This window comes from Chiloscyllium plagiosum, chromosome 10 (genome assembly GCF_004010195.1).
Source record: "Chiloscyllium plagiosum isolate BGI_BamShark_2017 chromosome 10, ASM401019v2, whole genome shotgun sequence".
Classification (NCBI taxonomy): Eukaryota; Metazoa; Chordata; class Chondrichthyes; order Orectolobiformes; family Hemiscylliidae; genus Chiloscyllium; species Chiloscyllium plagiosum.
In genome coordinates this window covers 43,392,732-43,412,388 of record NC_057719.1, presented here as the reverse complement: position 1 = coordinate 43,412,388, position 19,657 = coordinate 43,392,732, and the positions used below count along the sequence as shown (strand labels likewise).

The 19,657-nt window shown below is 39.5% G+C and overlaps 1 protein-coding gene across 1 annotated transcript; it reads left to right on the top strand.

The window, feature by feature from the left end:
* Positions 1–4,076: 4,076 nt before the first annotated feature.
* On the top strand, positions 4,077–17,370 carry vcpkmt (valosin containing protein lysine (K) methyltransferase). Its single transcript, XM_043697600.1, has 5 exons — positions 4,077–4,565; positions 7,946–8,056; positions 11,418–11,490; positions 14,489–14,608; positions 15,416–17,370. Exons 1-5 carry the CDS (start codon positions 4,321–4,323, stop codon positions 15,524–15,526), a joined length of 660 nt encoding a protein of 219 aa, XP_043553535.1. The 5' UTR covers positions 4,077–4,320; the 3' UTR covers positions 15,527–17,370.
* The last annotated feature ends 2,287 nt before the right edge of the window (positions 17,371–19,657 follow it).

Below are 19,657 nucleotides of genomic sequence, written 5' to 3'. Positions count from 1 at the left end.
TATTTTCTGTGAAGATCAGAAACAAGATGAGAACTACTTAGCAAAGAAGGGAAATACATATCTCGAATACAGGGTTAAAAGATGACATGGCTACAAAAATAACTTTCAATTATGTTTTAAACATTAAATAAACTGACATTCTGCTACAGATGCATGTTTTCATCTTTGCATAAGAGTCAAACCTTATTGAAGATTTTCATGTTGAGAGATGCAAATCGTAAATTTATTCTGAAAAGGTTTCCTTAGAAGAATTGGTAGGCCTTGACAATTTGGATGACATACTCAGCCCTCAGCTGGAAGTATGACTGAAACAGTTAAGACCTGGCTATATATGTAAGGGAATGGAAAATGTGGCATTTTGCATTTGATTGTTGAGGATATTGTGTTTGTAATAGGTCAGTTATATTCTTGTTACTGAGGGGTAGACTGTACAGAATGGATAGTACGGTATTTCTTGGGAAAGGTAACTAGATATCATTAATAATCTCCATTGTCTTACTAATGCATCTTGTATGCCAGTGCATGATGGATGAGGTAAATCTAGATCATTGAATATAGTAGTGATTTGATGATCTTTGATTTGTTCCATTTGCTATTTGAAACAGGTAAGATGTTTCTCGAGTTTACCATGTGATTATGAACTTGTCTACACTGAGGAAACAGTGCACAACCTACAGAGTAGACTTAGAGTAATAGAATTGTACAAGCATGGAAACAGATGACCAGATATCCTAAATAAGTATACATTTGGTCTTGTGCAACCCTGCACTGTAGAAAAATCGCACTTAAAGTGTTGGCGATCTAATACATTATAGCCAACACATGTTTTAAAAGTTCGTGCTTTAGGAACAGCATTCCTAATTCATCAATCATGTTACAGTGAATTCACATTGAGGAAATGTGTCTTAGAGCAGAACAACCTGTAATCAGCTTTCTGAGCATTTGGCCCACATCCTTTCCTATTCAAATACCCATCAAGATGCCTTTTAAATGTTGTAATTGTACCAGCTTCCACCACTGGCTCCGGCAGCTCATTCCATATACTCATCACCCTCTGCATGAAAAAATCATGAACACCAACTAGTAAATCAGTGGATAGTATTATAAATTCATTTGTATTATAAATCCTTCAAGAAAGAACATTTCAAAATGCTTCAGTAATTCATTATCAAATATGACACTGAATTAGATATCAAGTCTGATGAAAAAATGCTTGGTCAAAGAGAGAGAACTTGGTGAACATTTAAGAAACATAAAGTCTGGAGATCGATTTCGACTGTTCTGGACAAGTGCAAAGATTTGATGGCTTGTATAGTTTGAAGAAATTGGGGTGAAATCATTTAAGAATGAGGGTGAGAATCTTTAAATTGAGTTGCTGCACTCAATATAGACTAATGTAGGCCAGTCAGTACATGGATGATGGCTTAATGGAACTTCTATGAGAGTAAGGACGCACAGTTATGTCGACTGTACTGACCTTAATTGAGGCTGAAAGGTGAGAGGGTGGCTGGAATGGTACAAAAGTCACAAGTGAATTTAACGTTCAGGAGCAGAAAAGCTGGGGTACAGAATGGAGAAACATATAAAGCCTGGGGTTTAAAGATGTCATTGATTTTAAAGTGCGTCTGATTTGCTCAGGAATGTGTGTTTACATCAAATTTTGTAACTCAGCAGTAATTGACTGAATTGTCACAGTAACTCAAGTTGAAATTTTGTTTAAAAGAATGAATCGGGTCTGACTATTTTTCAGCTGAATTTTAATGGAATTGTGCTGTACAAATATCATACTGTTAATTGCCTGACATAAAAGTGATCAGAGTCCGTAAACTAAGCCGAGTTCAGAGTTCATTAAGAGCAAGCTTTCAGCCTCTTTCCTAGGAGACACTAGCAAGTCTTAATGAGTTCATTAATCAAACCAGTGTGGAAAATGACATACTTATGATGTGTTTCCAAACTGATATTTTGCTGGAGATTGCACAACGTCAAGAGTGTAAATACATAGCTTCTGGAAAGAGTACAAAGAAGGGCTTTGCCTCACAGCAAAAATCAGCTTGCTTTGGGAAGAGGTCATTTGATCGATGCCTAGAAGTTGAGACTGAGCACACTGATCACCTGTTCTAGTCCGATCTTCAGACAATTTTGCATAAAAGGGTTCATTTTGTGAGTATAAGCATAATTTGGGAAGACATTTGCATTATTTAGTGGAATTTGCTTTAATAAAAAAAATTGGGCATATTCTGTTGTTAGAATTACCTTGGGGGTATTAATAGAAGAAAGTGAGGACTGCAGATGCTGGAGATCAGAGCTGAAATTGTGTTGCTGAAAAAGCGCAGCAGGTCAGGCAGCATCCAAGGAGCAGGAGAATCAACGTTTTGGGCATAAGCCTTTCTTCAGGAATGAGGAAAGTGTGCCAAGCAGGCTAAGATAAAAGGTAGGGAGGAGGGACGTTGGAAATGTGATAGGTGGAAGGAGATTAAGGTGAGGGTGAGAAGCCAGAGTGGGGGTGGGGGCAGAGAGGTCAGGAAGAAGATTGCAGGTTAGGAAGGTGGACACCCAGACCAACCACCCCGTGGCTCAGCACTTGAACTCCCCCTCCCACTCCACCAAGGACATGCAGGTCCTTGGAACTCCTCCATCGCCAGACCATAGCAACATGATGGCTGGAGGAAGAGCGCCTCATCTTCCGCCTAGGAACCCTCCAACCACAAGGGATGAACTCAGATTTCTCCAGTTTCCTCATTTCCCCTCCCCCACCCTGTCTCAGTCCCAACCCTCGAACTCAGCACCACCTTCCTAACCTGCAATCTTCTTCCTGACCTCTCTGCCCCCACTCCCACTCCAGCCTATCATCCTCACCTTAACCTCCTTCCACCTATCACATTTCCAATGCCCTTCCCCCAAGTCCCTCCTCCCTACCTTTTATCTTAGCCTGCTTGGCACACTTTCCTCATTCCTGAAGAAGGGCTCATACCCGAAACATCGATTCTCCTGCTCCTTGGATGCTGCCTGACCTGCTGCGCTTTTCCAGCAACACATTTTCAGTTGGGGCTATTAATATCCAGATTAAACCTGACAGACGATGGAAAATGGGAATAAAAGCGCACAGCATTCAATGTAGCTCGTGTATGAAATTAGTTGCTATCATGAAATATACTTGTTCCAATACAAATGTCTATTCTACTGAGCCAAGGAAGTGGTTTCCTGTACCATGTTGGACCAAGCAGTTACCCTACTACACAGCAAGATGCATTCTCTTTATTTTAAAAGTATACATTCTTCATTTTAAAAAACATATATATATGGTGTGTCTGTATATTGTCAAATAGTTTGATTCTGTATAGTGAGGAAACAAATGTTGAAGTTTGACTCTATCCAAAGGCATCTTGTACAAGACCATATTACAAGCATATTCAGCTTAACTGGAATTGCAGTCAAGGGTGTGGTGCTGGAAACGCACAGTAGGTCAGGCAGCATCTGAGGAGCAGGAAAAGTGACATTTTGGGCAAACGCTCGAAGGGTCGATTTTCCTGCTCCTCTGATGCTACCTGACCTGTTGTGCTTTTCCAGCACCACACTCTCGACTCTGATCTCCAGCATCTGCAGTCCTCACTTTCACTGACCTGGAATCGCAACAAGGGTGGCAGGAGTATGGATTTTGTTTAAGTCATAGAGATGTACAGCATGGAAACAGACCCTTCGGTCCAACTCGTTCATGCCGACCAGATATCCCAACCCAATCTAGTCCCATCTGCAAGCACCCGGCCCACATCCCTCCAAACCCTTCCTATTCATATACCCATCCAGACGCCTCTTAAATGTTGCAATTGTACCAGCCTCCACCACTTCCTCTGGCAGCTCATTCCATACACGTACAACCCTCTGTGTGAAAACGTTGCCCCTTGGATCTCTTTTATATCTTTCCCTCTCAACCTCTAGTTCTGGACGCCCCGACCCCAGGGGTCTATTAATCCTTGTAAATCTTTTCTGTCCCCTCGCCTCAGGAGTGAGGACCACTCCCGCTTTAGTGAGAGAGCAGATATCATTACTCGCCGTAGTTTCTTGGCCTCCTCCTGTTTGATGACGGACAGCGCATACAGGAGACCAGCGTCTCCGCGGTGATCGGCTGCGTGTAACGGACGCATGGAACCAACGGCTCGCGCAGGCTGTCGCGCGCCCGGCTATTTGAATATACGCGGAGCGGAGATTGGCTGCAGACCCTCCACCCCACATCCGGGTTTTTCCACAGTTCTCGCCCTTACTAGGCGGGGTGGGCTTACTGCGCATGCTCCTCGGTGTCTGTTTATCGCAAGCGAATTTTAAATGGCTGGTGTCGAGGCTGGATATTTTGTGCGGGCCTTAGAGCTGCGGTCCGGTGCCGAGCTCCGTATCAAGCAGTGTGATACCGGTGATGTGGGCTGTGTGGTTTGGGACGCGGCACTGGTGCTGGCCAAGTACCTAGAGACCAGCTCCTTCTACCGGGATGGCCTTCACACCTTTACCGGGAAGAGCGTGGTGGAGCTGGGCTCAGGCACCGGACTAGTGGGCCTGATGGCTTCAGTTCTGGGGTAAAGTTCGCCTCTGCACTAGTTTTGTGTTCGTGGTGATGCCTGAATTTCCTGAAACAAGCTAGACGGACAGTATCAATCTTTATGCTGTATAGGAGTCGCTTCCACTCTATTCCATGTTGCCCTAATAGATTAACCCTACTCCTAATTCCCCTAAAATTTATCGTCTTAAAAGATCTTTTATCTTTCCTTTGCTACAGAAAGGTGCCCTCACCAATTCAGTAGTATAGGAAACAGCTGTTGTGGGTCCTCTAGATGTATATGTAATATCAGAGCAAGAGTCCTAATGAAGGGCTTTTGCCCGAAACGTTGATTCTCCTGCTCCTCATATGCTGCTCTGACCTGCTGTGCTTTTCCCGCACCACACTCCTGACTCTAATCTCCAGCAACTGCAGTACTCACTTTCGCCTAATGTCAGAGCAAGGCCTATTCCTAAAATTGAAACCAATTCCAAGCTGTAGTCACCTTCTGAAGAACTCATGGGAATGAATAGATTATTGTTGGTCTTTCACTTTTTTTCAGATGAACTGAGATAAGTAACGTGCATGAACAAACAACTGCAGATACTGAAAATCAGAAACACATGCAGAAAGTGCTGGAGGAACTCTGGTTTGGTAGCATTGGTACACAGAACTAGATTAAATGTTTCGAATCCAGTGACCCTTTATCAGAACCTCTTGACAAACAGTGACTTTATCAGAACCTCTTGACAAACAGGGACTGAAAATGTCGACTCTGTTTCTCTACACATGCTGAGTGTCTCCAATACTTTGTTTCGTTTAAGCAACTTGCATTCTACATGCTGTATCTTCAGGACATTATTGGTTACACTAAATATTAAATGTTGCAAGTGTCATGACCATTACCCCTACTGAACTTGTGTTCATTCTGTAGATTATTGGGTGAATTGTAGCTACATAACCAATTTACTGATGTTTTATGGCTGTTTTTGTTTCAATTCATTCATGGGATGATTGACTGGATCAGCATTTATTGCCCAGAGGACAGTAAAGAATCAACCACTTTGCTCTGCTCTGGGTCGGGGGAGATCAGGTAATGATAACCGATTTCCTTCCCTAAAGGACCAGATGGTTAGTGAACCAGATGTTTTTTTTCCCCTGACAACCTGCAATTGTTTCATGGTCATCATTTAACTTCATTTCAGGTTATTATTGAATTTGAATCCCACCATCTGCCATGGCAGCATTCAAACCCAGGTTCCCAGAACAATACCTGGGTAATAATCTTGTGGTAATGCCATGATGCCATTACCTACCCATATCAAAAACTTGCATTTATGTACTATCTTGAATATAGTTCAAAGGAACATAATCAGACAAAAAAATGACGCCAATCTGCAAATGAGGTATTAAGACTAATGAAGAGGCCTGGGTGATGAGAATTGGGGATGCAGAAAAGGCAAAAATTGAACAGTGCAGAGATATCAGAATTGTATTGTTGAAGGAGGTTACAGAGATGGAAAGGTGATGAATGGTATTTAGTGTATGTTAGGACATAGCCATACAGCACAGAAACAGACCCTTCTGTCCAACTTGTCCATGCTGACCAAGTTTCCAAAACTAAACTAGTCCCACTTGTCTGCATTTGGCATCTAAACCGTCCTATTCATACACCTATTAAATGTCTTTTAAATGTTATAACTGTACCTGTATCTACCACTTCCTATGAACCACTTTCTGCATGGAAATGTTGTCCTTCAGGTCACTTTTAAAGCTTTCTGCTCTCAACTTAAACGTATGCCTCCTTGTTTTGAACCTCCAAAAGGCAGGGAGAAAAGACTTTGCTTAAAATCATTATACCCCTAATGATTTTATAAACCTCAACCTTCTAAGCTTCAGTGAAGAAAGTCCCAGTTTATCCAGCCTTTCCTTATAACTCAAGCCCTCCAGTCCCAGCAAGATCCTGTGTAAATCTTGTCTGAACCCTCTCCAATTTAATAATATGCTTCCTATAGCAAGGCCTGGACAAAGTTATGCAGGTTGAACGTGTAAGGAAGCTTTAGAATAGGGTTTCAAAAGTGTGGGTAAGGGCTTCATCTGCAGATAAGCTGAGACAGGGATTGGTACTGTTAGGTCCTTTGTGATAAAGAAGATCTCGGGATGAATACTCAGCTCTGGGTCAAATGCCTCTGAACTTTTAGTTAATTATCAAAACATCAGTACCCTTAGCTCTGACTTTTTATATGCTGCTGGATGTTTCTGATTTGGGCCTTGTAAGTGGATGATGTACTTTGGGGAGTCAGGAATGATACTCACCTCAAAATTCCTGCTCTCTGACTTGTAGTCACAGTTCAGCTTCTGGGCAATGCTAACCCTTTGTATTTGATAATGGAGGATTCAGTAATGGCAATACTGTTGAGTTTCATAGTGAGGATCTTCAATTCACCCTTGTTCGAGATGGCCATTGCCTGATACTTATGCAACACAAGTAGGTACTTACTAATTCAAACTCAAATCTTGCTGCATTTGGATGTCAACTTGTTTAGCACCTGAGAAGTTGCAAAGTGTAATAAACATTGTGCAATCATTAATGAACGTATCCTGACTTTTTATTATGGGAAAGGGGAAGGTCGCTGGAGATGATTGGGCCTAAAACATTATCACGAGAAACTCCTGCAGCACTGCCCTGTGAGTGAAATGATTGGACTTCCACAGCCATAGTGATCATCCTTTCTTCTACTGCACTACCTAATGGAGAGTTTTCCCCTTTATTCCCATTGACTTCAATCCTATTGAAGTTCCTCATACTGCACTTGGTGAAATACTGCCTCAAAATCTCACCTCGGGAATTTAGTTTCTTGAGTTAAGACCAAGATTGTAATGAAATCTGTAGCCAAATGACTAACAGAACCAAATTAAGCCCCAATGAACATTATTTGTGAATATATTTACCAAATGGTAGTTCTGTTGCCACTACCTTTTATTACTTTGCTAATTATTGAGAGTAGACTGGCATGAAAGCAGTAAGCCAGATCAGATTTGCCCTGCCTTTTGTAATTAGGATACAATTGGTTGAGTTTTACATTGTTGACAACATGCCAGTGTTGTAGCTGTACTGGAGCAGCTTGGCTAATAAGTTCTCAAGAACTATTTTTCCACATCACAGTTAGATGTTAGCAGGATCTTTGTCCTTTGCTGTATCTCGTGCACTCGGGTTTTTTTTTGATCATTTGGTGTGAATTGAGTTGGATGAAGATTTGCATCTGGGTTGATGGAGAGGATTCCAGCAGCAGTTGGCAATTGATCATCCACATGGCATTTCTGACTGAAGATAAATGCAGTTGCACAATCAAATGTAAGTCATTTTAAGTTTAATTTTTGATTTTAATTCAAATTTTACACACATCATATGTTTTCCAGGGCGCATGTCACAGTCACAGATCTTGAAGACATGCAGGAGTTACTTAACATAAACATCAGTGATAACAAGCACTTGGTTACTGGTTCTATCGATGCAAAGGTACTTAAATGGTTTGTACTTGTTTAACTTTAAAATAAAGTAATTGTTCATTATCTTCTGCATGCCAGATGTTTAATCAAGTTTGTGAAGGGAGAGTATTAAATGGAAGAGGATAAATCATCACATGGATTTATCTGTCAAGATATTTAATATTTCTCTTGAAACCTGTGTTTTATTTTACTGTGAAGATACAGAAATACTTCCCCTGGATCACTTCCATTAACTCCTTTTTTATTGTCAGTACATGAATATCTTTAGATGAACAATTAATCTGTTCTTTAGTTCCAAACTATAATTTCTTCCTACTGACACCAGCTGGTATTGACAACTTTGGTTCCAAGAAGAGGAATTTTTCAGGCAGTTCTTCCAGCCTTATCAGTTAATCAAGGTGAGAGAGAGGTGTACCACTTGAGGGAAACTTGAACCCAAATAATTTTGTTTTTCTTAGGTTTTGCTCGTCTCATTTTCTTTGTTGCTTTGAAAATTTTTTTTATCGTGGATGGGAAAGAAGGAATAAATAATTATTTGTGTTAATAGTTGTAATATCCCTGAACAGTCAAAGAACAAAAATTAATTTTGAAGCTTTTGTGGATCAGGTACGGGCTCAGGAAGTATGTGCACTAATACTTGGTATTTATCTAAATATGATTGATGAAACATTGTTCAGACCAGGAGTCTAGTAGGCCCCCCACCTACACTTTCTTATTCCACATGTATAGAAACAGAGGTTAAGAATATATCTAGGTTAAGTCTTTTGGTCAGGTTCTTTTTGTCCAGGCAATCAATGTTTGTTTCAGAAATTTTATTGTGAATGTATATGGACGTTCAGGAGAATTCATTTAAACTTAAAGCACTCTGTAACAGTCACAAACAGTTTCCTAATTAATAACTTCTGAAATTCTTCATGGGGAAAAATGTAGTTTGTTTCAGTGAGAATCCCACCAGAGCAAAATAAGTTAATGCAGGTTTTGGTGATTTAGGATGGATAGTTGGAAGGTGAAAGCCTTGCTTTAAAGATAAACATTCTGAAATATAATGTAATGTTTCCTTTGAAATGTATCGATTCTTCATACAATACTGAGCCTTGGAAGCAAGTATTAAAACTGGCTTGAAAGCACAACATTTTTGCTGAACTGAGCGCTACCAATTGAGAGAATACCAAATGTGCTAAACTGTTTTGGTTCTATTGACATTCAAAAACTGGATGCAGGAAAGGAGTTAGGATCAAAATATTTCTCAAGGGCTTTGAGTTTGTTTAGTTTGTGTCTTTGATCTTTGATAATGGAATGGTTTGTATATGATTTCTATTGATTTTGCAAAAATGTAGAAGATTTGTGTGTAAACCTGATTATTTTGTTGAAATGGAGGGGATGCCTGTTGTATAAATATTGTTGAACTGGGGTTATAAATAGTTACCATTTTACAGAGTGCCTAATGGCTACTTTTTTAATATCTCTGCAATTACCTCCCACTTCTGAATCAGTGTATATTGTGATTTGGATATGCAAAAATGGCATCATAGTATTGGGTGGCACACCAATCCTAGATTGAGCTGGGAATTCTTTTTTATCCTTTCATCAAATGTCATTGTTGCTAACTATGCCATCATTTATTGCCAATCCCAAACTGTGCTGGAACGTGGTGCTGAGCTGCCTTCTGAAAAAAACTGCAGTCCTTAAGCTGCTTGAAAGTTGTTGGAGTTGTACCCATCCACGCAAGGGGAGGATATTTCACCATACTTCTGTTTTGTAGCTTGTAAGTGGTGGAAAGCCACACCCCCATGTTGGTAGTCGGAATTTAGCAATGGTGGTACCTGTGAACATCAAGGTGTGATTGGTTAGGTTGTGTCATTAGAGAGGATCATTACCTTGCATTTGGGTGGTGTGAATGTTAACTTGCCTCTTAGCAGCCATGCCTGATTGTTGTCCAGGTCTAGCTGCGATTGGACATGATGTGCTTTCTTATCTGAGGAGTCTCAAATGGTGATAAAGATTGTGTTATCATCAGTGGACATTCCCACTTATAGCCTCAAACTGGATAGAAAATTATTGATGAAGTAGCTGAAGATGATTAAGACCTGGGACATTATCCTGAGAAAGTAAGGTCTCTTATGGCATGGTAGTGTCCCTACATCTGGACTAGAAGTTCTGGGTTCAGGTCCCGCCTGCTTCAGGGTGTGTAATAACATCTCTGAACAGGTTGATTCAAGAATATCTATCTTGAAGAACAAGGGACCATTGTGGTGCAGTGGTAGTGTCCCGAATCTGAAGGTTGAAGTCCTCCTTCTCCAGAGGTGTGTATTACCTTATCTGAACAGGTTGATTAGAAAATATCTGTCCTGAGGAACACCTGCAGTGATGGTCCTTGACATCCAAAAACCACAGCTATCTTCTTTGTGCTAGATATGACTCCAACCAATAGAAGGTTTATCCCATGTATCCCATTGATTTCAGTTTTGGTAGGACTCCTTGATGTCATATTGTACTTGATCAAATGCTGCCTTGATGTTAACGGTCATTGCTGTTCAGCTGTTCTGTCCACATTTGACCAAGGCAATAATGAGGTCAGGAGCACAGTTATTCCTAAACACTGCAACAGTGAAAAGCAGCATATTCCTTCACACATGTAGCTTGATAGCATTGTTTATGATCCCTTCCATTGCTTTACTGAAAATTGAGAGTAGACTGGTAGGGTTCTACTTGGTTGGTTTAGACTTATTATGATACTTGTGGAATGGGCATATCAAGCAACTTTCCATTCCCAGGCTGATGCCAATGTTGTAGGTGCACTGGAACAGCTTGGCTAAGGGTTTGGATAGTTCTGGAGCACACGTTTTCAGAATGAGGTCAGAGCCATGGCTTTTGAGTATCCAGTCCTTTTAACTCTTTCTTGATATCACACAGAGTGAATCAATGTTTGTGTTGCTGAGGACCTCGTGGTGTGGGTGACCTGGCTGAATGGTGCAAGTACTGCAGATTGCCTCCAAGCTTAATATACATTGATGCAAGATCTAGATTAGATCTGTTGTGTGTTGGTCTACTTTAGCTGTTTTTTGATGAGGTATCAATTCTTTCAAAACATGACATAGCTGTGACTTCTAACATTATCAGAAAGCCACTTCAGTGGCACAAATCTACTTAATATCCTCTTGAGCAATGCATAGCAAGCAGGAAGAAGTTTAACATTATGTCTGTGCTGTTTTGGAGTAAATTCACAGTGCAATCTTGCACGCATAAGGTGGATAAATGAAGTTCAGGTATAGATAATCTAATATCTCATTGAATGGTAGCAGGCTCAAAACAATAAATTACTTATTTTTCTTTCTGTATCAGAATTGCAGCTGTAATGTATCTCTACTGTGATATTTTTCAGGGGTGAAAGTGTGAAAGACCTTCCATCTGACCTAGACTACATTCTTGTGGCAGACTGTATTTACTATGAGCAGGTATGTGCACTTTTGATTTTCCCAAACTAATGTACATTTTATAAGCTCTTGAACTTTGTTTTTACTTTGATACGTGCAATGAAAATATTTTTGCAGAAAAATCAAGTTGTTTTCTCCTTCTCCTATGCAAAAAACCAGATGATGAATGTGATTTCTGTAAATGTGATTGATTTCGTAATGGTTCTTCATTCAGCTTAAGTATATCTTTGAATTTGAAATGTGAGAAATTTAAAAATATATTTCTTTATACAATGCAACGAACAAACTCTAATTGTGCATTGATAGTACATCATTGACAGTAAAGTTAATGTATACATAAAGTCATAGAGATGTACAGCATGGAAACAGACCCTTCGGTCCAACCCATCCATGCCGATAAATGCATTAATCTTCATTTCTTGGTAAAATGAGAAATATAGATGCTTATTGATTAGGAATCCATTGTTTTGCCTGGCTGTTCATTAAAGCCACCCAAAACGAAACTTTCTGCTGTACTATCTTCCCATAATTTTCTATTATCCTCCATGGTATTTATAAAGTTCAACTTTTGAACTATATTTGCACAAATATAGTATTTAGACTTGCAGTACCATTTGATTAAGATTAGGAATGCAGAAGTTTTGAGTTACCCTTGATTTTAATGGTTCAGCTTGAATTTACAGAATTAAGTATGTAGGTGGTTTATGAGGCAGTTGTGCTGTCAGGTCCCACCTGCCACAGAGTCATGTTATATTACATACCTGAAGAGTTTGATAAAAAAGTTGGAATTGAATGTAGCAAAACTTTATGGAATGTTCACTTGTGCAGGTTTTTTGGTGGTTCAGATATTTCTATTTTGAGTATAAATAGAAAATCAGTGTATCATGGAGTATCTGTGGAGAAGGAAGGTAGGGTCAATATTGCCGGCTAGTGACTTTTTGTCAGAATCCTCCCTTTTTCACAGGTGCGGTCTGACCTTATGAATATTTCAGACTTTATTTCACTTCATGCTATATTTTCAATGTTTCTATGGTGGGTGATCTCAACAAAATCTTCGAATCATTTGAGTCAACTGGGGATTATAAGATTAGAGTTTACACACTCCTGATTAGAGTAATAAAACTCTGTTTGGAAGCAATGTTTTCGAGTCTGCACGACAACAGTATATAAACTAATTATTATTTTTATGTAATCCAACTTGATTTATTTTTTAACTTTTTCATTTTTCGGTCATTTTGAAGATGGGCAGAGCTCTCAAACATGATTTTCATTGGTTGAAATCTAACTGCAAAATTTCTTTGCTAATTCAAAGAGCATAGTGGAAAGTACATAGCTTGGCCAGAAAACAATACATAAGAATGGGGAAATTATAGGCACGATAGTCTGATATTGGTGGTGGGGAACATACTGGCATCATTCATTAAGGCTGTAATAACTGAGCAGTTGGGAAGCAGTGATAAGATTGGTCCAAGTCAGCATGGATTCACTAAAGGGAAAAGCGTGCTTGACTAATCTTTTGGAATCTTTTGAGGATGTGACCAAGAGAGTGGACAAAGGTGAATCAGTGAATGTTGTATAGCTGGACTTTAAAAAGGCTTTTGACAAGGTCCCACACAAGAGATAGTAAGCATGGTTAAAGGTCATGATAACTGAGTTAATGTATTAATGTGGATAAAGAACTGGTCGGCAGACAGGAAGCAAAGAGTTGGAATAAATGGGTCCTTTTCAGACTTGCAGACAGTGGTGAGTGAGATGCCACAGGGTTCAGTGCTGGAACCTCAGCTGTTCACAATATACATTAATAATCTGGATGAAGGAATTGAATGCAATATCTCCAGTTTGCAGACAGCACTAATCTGGGTGGCAGTGTGTGCTGTGAGGAGGATGCTAAAAGCCTAGTGACTTGGACAGGCTGGCTGACTGGGCATGTACCTGTCAAATGCAATATAATGTGAATAAATGTGAGGTTATCCACGTTGATGGCAAAAACAGGAAGGCAGATTATTATCCGAATTGTGGAAGTTTAGGAAATGGGGAGGTGCAATGAGACATGGATGTCATGGTGGTACAGTTGCTGATGGTTGATATGCAGGTCCAATAGTTAGTGTGAAAAGCTAATGACATGTCTGCCTTCATAGCAAGAGAATTTAAGTGTAGGAGTAGGGATGTCTTGCAGCAGTTATGCAGGGCCTTGGTGAGGCCTCCCGTCTAGTATGGTGTGCAAATTTGGTCTCCTAGTCTGAGGAAGGACATTCTTGATATTGTGGGAGTCCAGCAAAGGTTCACCAGACCTGGATGTCAGAACTAACATATATGGAGAAAACCTGGATCGACTGGGCTTGCACTCAGTGGAATTTAGAAGAATAAGGGAGAAATCTCATAGAAATGCCTGAAATCCTGATGGGACTGGGCAGGCTTGGTGCAGGAAGAATGTTACCTATGTTGAAGAAGTCCAGAACTATAGGGTCATAGTCTAAGATGAGGAAGAATTTCTTTACTCAGAGTTGTGAATCTGTGGAATTGTCTACCACAGAAAGCTGTCAGGACCAGTTCGTTAGATGTATTCAGGAGGGAACTGGGGCCTACACTTGTGGCTAAAGAGATTAAGGGGTATGGAGAGAAAGCGGGAGTGGGATACTGAAATTGCATGATCAGCCATGAACATGGTCATGTTGAATGGCAGCCTCGAAAGGCCGAATGACCTGCTCCTGCACCTATTTTCTGTGTTTCTATATAAGTACTATTGTGCTCTGTTTATTGATGGCATTTCAAAATAAAATAGCACTTTTAATCTTGCATCAAATGATCTTTGTTTTCGTAAAGTTTTCAAGTTAGAAATTCCTAAGTTTTCAGTTTTGTATGAGTTTAAATTCCTTTAACACTTTTTTTGTAAGAATACCAAAATTCTACTATGTGATTGTTCAGGTTTTCTGACATTATTAGTGAGAGTTGAAATAACATAATATTTGTAATGTGCAAAACATACATGTGTTATTTCAACAATATGCTGGTGTTGCAGTCTTTAGAGCCTCTACTGAGGACGATGAGGAAGCTTGCAGGGAAGAATACCTGCATCATATGTTGCTATGAAGAGAGGACAATGGGAAACAACCCTGAAATAGAGATTCGATTTTTTAAGGTAAATTTCATGAACGTAATTGTCACATTTATTGTTTTAGATTAATCTGGTTAATGCTGTAGCTTTAGTAGGAACAAACCAGCAATTAGAATTTGCTCCATAATAAATTTATGAAGAAAATGGTGGGACAAATAGTCTGCTTCTATGGTGTGTTGCTCGCTGAGATCACTTGTAAAATGTAGTCAGAAAGATAGCAATAATTTTACTTGCATAGTATTTGGGAGACATTTCTATTTTTAATTTGAGTTAATTTTCCTTAGTGGTTGAACCTAAGATTGATTTATGTTTGACCATATATAAAAGAGAAATTATTTTTAGCGGTCAAGATGTTGAAGACCATGTTGCTGTTGGCATTACTGTACCAAGTTGAAAAGTGTGGTGCAAAAAAAAGTACAGCAGATCAGGCAGCGTCCAATGAGCAGGAGAGTCAATCTTTCGGGCATAAGCCCTTCATCAGGACTGTGGAGGGAAAAGGAGGCTAAGGGGTAAATGGGGGGTAGGGCTGGGGAAAGTAGGTGGGATGGCGATAGGTGGATGGAGGTGGGAGCTGATTGTAATAAGTTGGTGTGGAGAGTGGAGCGGATAGGTGGGAAGGAAGATGGACTCTCTAGCACATGCAGTCCTCACTTTGTCCCAGTTACTGTCTAGGCATGTAGATGTCCATAGGGTTTAGACTTTTGTACATTATTTATTCAGCTTAACTGTTTTAAAAAAGAAAGAGATTTATGTTCAATTGGTTTTGAACTCAGACTTTCTTTATGTATTGATTGCATGTACTTCAATGTTAACTTTTCTTGTTTTATTTAGCTTTTGCAGACTGATTTTGAAATAGAAGAGATTCCATTGGACAAGCATGATGAGGAATACAAAAGTGAAGACATTCATATTTTACAGATAAAGAGAAAACGAGATCATTAAGGCTGCTTTTGTTTTCAAATAACCAAAAAGTTTCAACCATGATGTAAAAAGGCAGTTCTTATAAGAGTGTTATTATCAATAACCACTACAGAAATAAATATTTTTTTTTTTAAACACATTGTGAAATGACATTTAGTCCTGTGGATGTCGCCTTTCTGTTCTTCATAGAATGTAATTACATTACATTATTACTTTTCAGTTGTCATCAATATTATCATTTCTAGCATTTATCCTGGCTGTTATGCAAGCTGTATCATTTATGTTACTGATTGGGTTGAAACTGCAGTTAATTTATATAATATTGTAGGAAAGAGGTGTTTGTTCTCCGGTTTCCATTTGTAGGTTTGTTGTCATGAGTTGTGATGTGATACAGCACATTTTAATGCTGAATTCTGATGGATCCCTGGTACTTTCTGAGACCATTGTTCTTTTGGATTTTTCTTAAAATTCTCTGAAAAGATAATTCTAAGTTTGGTTGGTTTTCAACAAGAATATTGTTGATCATGTTTGAAAACTGCTTTAGTAACCTTTTTGTAATGGTAATAGGCACAATATATTCAATGCAGGTTTGCAAATGACCTGATTTTGAAATTCTCTAATTATGAAATTATTGAATAATTACACATGTATTTTGCACTTCTCCTGTAAACCTTTGAGATGTAGGCATTAGTTAGTTTATTTCAACTTTGTTAAATTTGCCTAAACTATAGGTTATTTTGTTATGTAATCTTATTTATTTTGAGTTTTATACAAACATTTAAATATACCTTGTTATTAATTACAGTTGGCACATTCATATAGGAGAAGCCAAATGTAAAGAAAGTTAACTTTCCATGTCTGACTCTTGGGTTAAATATGTTTATTTGAAGTCAGTAATTTTAAATTCTACAATTATTAAATGTGTTCATCAATTGTGTGTCAATAGAAACAAGGCTTCATATCAAAGGTTTCACTACAAGAATACTTTCAAGCATGATATGCAAACCCTACACATTGACTGTAACGTGTGAGTGTTAATAGCTGGTGAAAGAGGAACCAACTCCTGTAACTGATATGCATGACCAGAATGACCACTGGCTGCAGTTTGGAAACAGGTGCCAGGTATGTGATGCTTGCAACAGAGTATGCCTCTTCAGGATTAGACTTTACAGCCGTTGGGAAAGGTATACCCACCCTCCGCAAAACCTCCAACCAATTGGATTGTTCACTGCATTTCTGTACAGTCTCATAGATGGAAAAAGGATGTCAACAGCATATTTTCAATACAGCATGATCCATGAATTGTAGTTGGTTTTGATATGTACCAGTCTTTTATTTTAGGCATTTAGTATGAAGTAAAAGCACTTTTAAGCCAAGTCTAGTATAGCTAATTGCAGCTTACAGCTCTGCCTGCTTTTATTGTGAGGCTCTTGCTGCTGTTTAAAAATGTACCTTTTAAAAGTTATCCTATATTATAACATTCTTACCATATCTTAGGCTTAGCTGAGTGACAGAATTTCTCTATAACTTTGCAACATTCATTTTGATCACGTAGATGTTAGCATATTGGAGACAAGCAAATCGTCATTGGTCTTGTTGGAGATTAAAATTTCTGATGAAGTTGATGGACCGGCTAAATATATGGATGGAAATGTCTGTTTTAAGACTAAATTGATAAAAGGAGTAATTTTGGTGAAGTCAAAAGGCTTCACATGAATGAATGAGACAAATGAATGTGTATAAAGTTTAATATTTAAATTGAATATTTGTTATTTCTTAAAAAAAACATAAGTTGAAGTTTTATATGAATTCTTAACTATTTTATTGCCCATCCCTAATTACCCTTGAGAGCGTCGTGGTGAGCTGCTGCCTTGATTTACTGCAGTCCATTTGGGTAGACCCAAAGATTTTTACCCAGTGACATTGAAGGAATGGCAGTACTTTGGCTGGGTTGGATTCTTCCTACTCTTTGTGTACAGGACATACCTGAGTAATTTTCGTCATTGCCAGGTAGATGCCATTGTGGCTGTACTGGTACAGCTTGACTAGGAGCATGGCAAGTTCCGGAACATACAATACTTTGGCAATAGTACTGGAGATGCTGTCCAATAAACCTTATAGTATCCAGTTCCTTCAACCATTTTTTGTCCTCGCATGGAGTGCATTGAATGGTTGAAGAGTGGAATCTGTAATGCTGGAGACACAATAGTTTCTGACTGAAGGTTGTGGCAAATTTTTCAACCTTTTTCATTGATGTCCTGGGCTACCCATCATTAATGGTGAATACATTGGTGGAGCCAGTTTCTGCGCTGAGTTAATTATCGTCCACTATTCATACCTGGATGTGGCAGGACTGCAAAGCTTAGATCCGATCTGATGTTTGTGAAATCACTTAGCCCTTTCTATCATTTGTTGCTTAATCTGACACGGAAGTAGTTCTGTCTTGTACCTTCACCAGTTAAACATCTCAAACAAGGATGTTACCTGAACTGGAGGATTTGAGTTATATAGATAGGCTGGCACTTTTTTTCCACTCGAACATAGGGGGTTGAGGGATGACCTTTAGAGAGGTGTATAAAATCATGAGAGGCATAGATAAAATGAATAACAATTTTTTTTACCAAGGTTAGGAAAGTTCGAAACTAGAGGGCATAAGTATAAGATGAGAGGAAAAAGATTTAAAAGGGACCTGAGGGGCAACTTTTTCATACAGATTGGTTCATATGTGGGATGAGCTGCTAGAGGAAGTGTGAGATACTAAGTACAGTTACAATATTTAAAAGATAATAAGGGCGGCATGGCTGCTCAGTGGTTAGCACTGCTGCTTCACAGTACCAGGGACCTGGGTTCAATGCCAGCCTTGGGCGACTGGGGAGTTTGCACATTCTCCCCATGTCTGCATGGGTTTCCTCTGGGTGTTCCAGTTTCCTCCCATAATCCAAAGATGTGCAGGTTAGTTGAATTGGCTGTGCTAAATTGTCCATAGTGTAGGTTATTAGGGGTAGGGGAATGGATCTGGGTGGGTTACTCTTTGGTGTGGACTTGTTGGGCTAAAGGGCCTGTTTCCACACTGTAGGGATTCCATGATGAGCTGATACTACCTTGATGCTGTACAGAGATGAATCACATGTCAAAAGTAGATCATAGTGTGCCAAAACCTTAGAGGATGATACCTGTTTCTTCACTTCCCTGAAAGTTGTGGCTTGGCTACACAACCATTTCCAAGGCTGACTCTTTGATGCAAATGTGAAATGATGGAGGCTAGGTTATGTATGAACTTTCAATAATAATTCACCATCCCTAGGAAACTTCATACAGCACTTGACCTTTCATCACCCTCACTTTATCTTCCCATTTGTGTAATCTGGTCTTGTTCACTCTGTAGCTCAAGTAGGTTGCTTCTCATAAGAGGCCAGAACTGAAGTTGTACCCTTAATCTATAAAAGTTCCCCAGTATAGGTTCTTAGTCTAGTTGAGGTCTTGCATAAATATAAGAACTCTGGAGTCCAGGGCTAATTTTGTTGAAGACTAGTTCTGTGATCACTGAAATGGCCATGCTGGTATTGACTTTCATTAGAACCGGGTGACCATTTAACTGAATGTTTATTCTGATTGGTTCTGATTTGGATGTTGCTAAGCTATTTAACTGTTCCACACCAGATGTAGGTGGACTTTTCAGAGTGTGCATTCTCCTGATACCAGCCTTTGAGTTCTCTTATTCTATTTAGGTCTAGTGGGACTTTTCTTTTGGCTGTCTCAAGTACACATACCGGCAGCAACTACAATAGCTGGCTAGCCGGACCTTAAGATTTTAACTGTTTGTCCCAGGCTTGGTTTTGTTTTGGGGTTTTGTTGGGGGATGACCTAGAGTTCTTCTGTTCAGAGCATGTCCTCAGTGAGGCTATGCAATTGCCTTCAGTCAAATGGTAAAAACAATGACTGCAGATGCTAGAAACCAGATTCTGGATTAGTGGTGCTGGAAGAGCACAGCAGTTCAGGCAGCATCTGAGGACAGGCAAAATCCGAGGACAGGCAAAATTGACGTTTCGGTAAAAGCCCTTCATCAGGAATAAAGGCAGAGAGCCTGAAGCATGGAGAGATAAGCTAGGGGAGGGTGGGGGTGGGGAGAGAGTAGCATAGAGTACAATAGGT

What these genes read in the sequence shown, in the direction of transcription:
- vcpkmt (XM_043697600.1), top strand. Translation starts at nt 4,321, where the DNA reads ATGGCTGGTGTCGAGGCTGGATATTTTGTGCGGGCCTTAGAGCTGCGG. An exon ending in CTGATGGCTTCAGTTCTGGG is followed by an intron (nt 4,566 to 7,945) that starts GTAAAGTTCGCC and finishes TATGTTTTCCAG; the next exon opens with GGCGCATGTCACAGTCACAG. An exon ending in ACTGTATTTACTATGAGCAG is followed by an intron (nt 11,491 to 14,488) that starts GTATGTGCACTT and finishes CTGGTGTTGCAG; the next exon opens with TCTTTAGAGCCTCTACTGAG.